General features: G+C 35.1%; 1 protein-coding gene across 3 annotated transcripts in view; it reads left to right on the forward strand.

Annotated features, from left to right (window-relative positions):
- The window catches only part of CDYL (chromodomain Y-like), a 190,220-nt gene extending 185,730 nt beyond the window's left edge, over window positions 1–4,490 (forward strand). For all 3 annotated transcript variants that reach the window (XM_019522072.1, XM_019522062.1, XM_019522080.1), the window contains 2 exons: window positions 1,517–1,660; window positions 2,856–4,490. In XM_019522072.1, coding sequence (XP_019377617.1) covers window positions 1,517–1,660; window positions 2,856–3,014 — 303 coding nt within the window. In that variant the 3' untranslated portion in view covers window positions 3,015–4,490. The remainder of the gene's footprint in view (window positions 1–1,516; window positions 1,661–2,855) is intronic.
- Window positions 4,491–5,592: the final 1,102 nt, after the last annotated feature.

The following is a 5,592-nucleotide window of genomic DNA, read 5'->3' on the forward strand; positions in this document are numbered from 1 at the left end:
CCCCCCCCCCCCCCCCAAACCAAGAAAAAAATATAAAGGAGTATACATGAGCTGAAACTTTGAGGCAGAAAGGGTACACTTGTTTAAAAAAAGGTTGAAAACACCTGATCTATTTTGTTAGAGCCTTCTGCATAAGTTAGATTTATAGGTATGCAGGACTATACTTACTGCTTGACATTTGCTTTCTTGTTTTGTATGACAGATCTGTAAATTCTGTATTTATCTTATGAGACATCTAGTTACAGTGGCATCCCTGGCTCTGCAACACTCTGAAAAGATGCTTCACTTTTCTTGGTATACTTGCAGTCAGTACGAATCCAGTGAACTGGAACAGTAAAGTCCAGGCTTTCTAGTTTCTCCTGTATGAGCAAGTGATTTAATTCCTCTTGACCTTATGTTTCTTCATGCCTAAAATGAGATAAGGATAACAACACCTGCATTTTTGGGGTGTTTTGAGGTGATTGGATAGAAGTTGTAATAGTACGCTCTAGAATAATATTTGGTACTTACAAGAAATGCCAGATTTGTCAGCTACCTATATTTTTATTTAATTTACATGTTGTGCATTCTGAGAGCTCTGATAATAGCATTGTTATAAGGGTTTTCACTGGCAAATGAGCTCTTTGCTCTGCCCTTTGAGAGAGAGCGTAGGAGGTATTGGTGAAAAGTAGCAAATCAGTAATAATAACAGTAGTAACAGTCCTATTCCCATGCAGCTACTGCTGCAAAATAGAATGTTTAAAAATTAGATTTATGTATGTTTTAAAGTGATATAAAAGTGGTACTGTAGCTGTGGCGGTCCAGAAATTATGGTGTAAGAAATTCTTGCCTGTTGTTTAAAGTGAAGAGTGTACATAAGTGTTTAAAGGACTCTGGTCTAATAGGGTAACTGATTAATACATTCTTCCATGCTAGAGTAGGTGTTTGTAACTGTACCACAATAGAAAAAATACATTGTTTATTGTACTAACTCCTACATAAGTCAGTTATCCTATATTTACATATAGATTGCTGTTAGAGCTGGAGTATATTTATAAATATACAAGTGATGATACTGTTTTAGTCAGTGAAACGGCACTGACTAATAAGGCCATAGTTACAAGTTTTTCCAAACATTTATATACAAAAAGTAAGCCAATATAGCTAATTAGAACATAAGTGATTACAAATAGCTGTGTGATGCACCTACTGTCTTTTAAAAAATTGTGATCTATTATGATAGGTACTTTGACTTAAAGTCAGCAATACTTCAATGAGTTGAAACTTCAGTTTAATGAGTGGGAAAAGGAACATTTTATAGGTTCTTTTAGTTGCATATTTAGATTTGATCTGTGTTTGAGGTATGATATTTAGCAACACAGAATGGTGAAAGGTGTGTATAGATTAATGGAGTCCAAACATCCCAACTATTGCAAAAGGTTTGGGGGGGAGGGGGGAGGGTTTCCATTTGTTTTGTGGCTTGAACATTTTCTGTCTTGTTCTTTTTAATCTGAGCAACAACTTTTTCTCTCTCCAGGCAAATGAAATGTTGTTCAGTGGAAGGAAGCTGACTGCACAGGAAGCTTGTGCAAAAGGACTAGTCTCTCAAGTGTTTTGGCCAGGGACATTTACACAGGAAGTCATGGTTCGAATTAAGGAACTCGTCACATGTAATTCAGTTGTAAGTTTCATTTGTTTTCTTGCATATTATAGAGAGATTAATCATTTTACTCCTCATTCTAGAAAGACGTTTCAGGATAAATGTAAAAGCTTGGTGATTGGAGTCCCAAGTTTTGATGCTGTTCCACTTTCTAACACCTCTCTTTTCCTTAATGATATTGGACTGTTACAAAGTCACATACCACAGTCAACTCTAGAATTAAGAATATCAAGTAATAATCTGCCTGAGCCAAGGAAAGTTAAAGAGCTTCAAGTGCTTTGTGAGATGCTGTGGAGGGCACAGTACCTTTCAAGTAGACATATTATCAGGAGTAAATTCCATTGTGATATTGCCTGTACACGACTGATTATATCTCAACAGATGACAAGTTAGCCAAGCTGTTTTGTGCACAAGTTAGTAGGGCACTGTTGAGGATCTTCAGTGCACTGCCTAATAATGCCATAGTGACAAGTTTTTCCAAACATTTATCATATACAGTAACAAACAAATATACCAGCATATGCAGATCATGAGATTGAAATCTTCGACACACCATTAGTTAAGTAATATTTGTTGGTTACTCAAGATACAAATTATAAGAAGCTACAAAAGCCTTCCTGCTCAAGTGCACTGGTGACAGTTGCAGGCCTGGCTGCTAGAATTTCACCGTCACCATTTGATGTGCAGATTGGGTAAATAATAGGCAAGTTTCAGAATGAATAGACTTCATTTTGTTTTCATGCTTGTGAAATGTTTGCCTAAGGAGGACAAATGAATAGTCCAAAAACAACTAAGTGTATCTTAATTTTAAGATTAAATTTTAAATTACTTGGGCTGCTGTCTTATTATTATTTAAACTTAAGGTATTTCTGGTCATCTTTAGAGCATTCCTGCAGAGTATGATGCCATATGGGATATAATAAGTTGCTTCCCATGAAGATCACCTCTGAAGTCCATGTTTGTATGGATATCAAGATTACTCTGTTAACATCAAGCTGTATTTATTAGGTTGATGTGTCAGCTTTTATTAATTACTTGGGTACAAAACCAAGAAGTCCCTCTAGCACTTCATGGAAAGGTCTTTGAGGCATTTTGTTCCATAGACTCACATGCATCATTTTTATTAACAACATTAGAATTGTCTGTATCCATCTATGGGTGAACAAATTGTTTTGCTAGTAAAGTCACAGAGCACTAATTCTGTTTTTTGACTTAGGTACTTGAAGAATCCAAAGCTTTAGTCCGTAATGTCATGAAGGTGGACTTAGAACAAGCAAATGAAAAGGAGTGTGAAGTTTTAAAGAAAATCTGGGGCTCTGCACAAGGGATGGACTCTATGTTAAAATACCTGCAGAGGAAAATTGATGAGTTCTGATGAAATGCACATTGACACTGGAATTTGTATTTGCTTGGACAGCTAAGGGCACAGAGAGGCCCAAATTAATTTTGAAAACCTAATATAAACTCACCCATAGCTCAGAGCTTGGGAATAGGATTAGAAAAACCCACTTTTTATTGATGGGGGTTTTAAAGTACTGTATCTTAAAAAAAAATGAACAAAATTCCTTTCTCCCTATATATATATATATCTTTATATACACAAACTAAAATTATAATGGAGTGCACTACCAAACATCTCTTTGATGCTCTAGTTTTTTGTTATCATTGGCTAGTACTGTATCAAAAATGGGGAAAAAGTGAAATATGTTGCATTATTTTCTATGTGGCAGGGAAGTCTGGAATAATGATTTTTCATTAGAATGCAGAATCAAAACGGGTATTAGCCAGCCCTTACTTTCACTGCCCAACCAGTTAGTTAAGACATAAGGCATTGTCTAAGAAGAAGGTTGAAATACCTCAAATAATGAAACATTCTAAATAATTTTTGTTTGAGAATTAAAACCTGTAATGAAAGTTTTAATCACCTACATGTCCCGAAAAAATGAGTGTGCTCAGGATTTATGCTAAGGAAACACTCTGTCCTTTTTTGGGAGGGAACATGTCTAATTCTTACCCAGATAGCATGAAGAAACCACTGTCTCTTATGGGGGGTGGGGGGAGGAGAAAAAAAGCTTGTTTTGCAGTATTAGTGAATCACTGAATATCTTATATATGAATATCCTAAGTTATAAGTTAGTTTTAGTGGGTTTTTAAATAGTCTTTCTGATTTTTTTATAACTACATAAGTGCTTCTGTTGCTGGGTGAGAATACTACTTTATATACAGTTTTTTTTCCTATTTGCTGGTTTAATTGATGTATTACACCAAAAATGCATTTTATGTTCATAAATTTTTAGGTTCACTTAGAATATATTATTTAATAAGTTAAAATTCTTTTGGCACACTATTAAGTACAAAAAACTCCTTTAAAAAACTACCTTATATTAGATGTTTAATGTTCTTTGTCTATGCTTTTTTATTATTTTAAATATACACTATATAAACAGTATGGTGTAAAAGAGTGCCCAGTGTAAATAGACCTATTTTGCATTCCTTTCAGGAGTGATTACTGATTCCTGACTGCAGATATCTATTATTACTTGGGTATCTGCACTTGCAATCTTATTGAATGTATTATGAAGAATGAAAAAATATCAAACCTTATTTTTGTACAGTTTTGAAGTTTATACTTGGAACTGACCACCTGCCCTTCCTAGTGGAGAGCTGTACAGTGTGTAAATCTGCCTTTACCTTTGATTGGTACAGTATTTTTGCATCTGTGGGACCTACTTTTTTGTTCTAGTAGTTTGAACTATATATAAACTGTACAATCTGTAAAGTTTTTATAGAATAAATATTCAGCTGTGAAAACTGGTTAAAATAAAACTAATATTTCTTAACACATTTTAAACGTGCTTCTCTTATACAGTTTTCTTTTCTTTCCCCAAACTATCTCAGTTCACCTTCTCTAGGAAACATCTTGCTTAATCTTTAACCAAACCCGGGAAATGCTGGTTTTTTGAAGACTGCACTTTGAGCATAGCTAATTTGAGTAAGATGAATTAAAGATCATGTAAAGACAGCAGATTAAAACATTAATCTGTTACACTTTCCAAGGTTCGTATGGCAGATGTGGCACATTTCTCTAGTGTCAAATGGAAAATTTTCTTACTGCCTGTAAACCTTGCTGATATTTTCTTTTAGACTGGATGGAAAGCATTAAGATTTATAGTTGTAGATTAGAAGTATTGTTGTAGCCATGATAGTGTGGGTAGTATACAGGAAGCAAGGGGGTTTTGGAGAGATCTCTTATCATATCAGATATAGAAGGGCACTGTGCACCAGAGCTTGTAACATCTCTCCCAACTATAGTTATCCTAATAAAAGATGACACCAAAATACCCTTACTTCTCACATATAGTATACAAGAGCAATTGTTGTACAACCTCTTCATAATATTTCCAGATATTTTTGCACTAACCCTGTGGACTCGTAGCCATGGTTATACTTAAATGAAATTTGTTTGGATATGGTCATATTGAATGAAAAGGAGATACCCAGTGTGCTGCACCAGCTCTGATTTTATAGATTTTGGGTCTACTTCTCCTTGCATCCTTTTACATGGCTATGGCATTCAAAATGAGTGTTTTAGGTTCCTTTATGCTGCCTTTAAGCTGTGTATAGAAGCCTAAAGGAGGATCCGGTCCACTGTTCCTGTGGGCATCTTCCAGAATGCCCCTGCAGTCAACTCAGCTGGAATGAATTAAATAGAAACAAAAAATCATTGTACACTTTTTTTTGTACCATTTGCCTGTAACAGCAAATGAGATGAATTAAAAAAAACCCAAACAGTGTGGGGTAGGGTTGGTCACCTTGCTTAGGAGCCAAAAAAATACAGTAAGAACTTTATTTTTACAAGTTGTTTAGGGAATTTAAGCTTGTGAAACAAATTGCAGCCAACAGATCTGAGAAAACGTGTTGATCAGAAACAGAGCCATGGTCCTCTCTCCCTT

The sequence above is a fragment of the Gavialis gangeticus genome, unplaced genomic scaffold (genome assembly GCF_001723915.1).
Source record: "Gavialis gangeticus isolate Ggan-Ray unplaced genomic scaffold, GavGan_comp1, whole genome shotgun sequence".
Lineage (NCBI taxonomy): Eukaryota > Metazoa > Chordata > Crocodylia > Gavialidae > Gavialis > Gavialis gangeticus.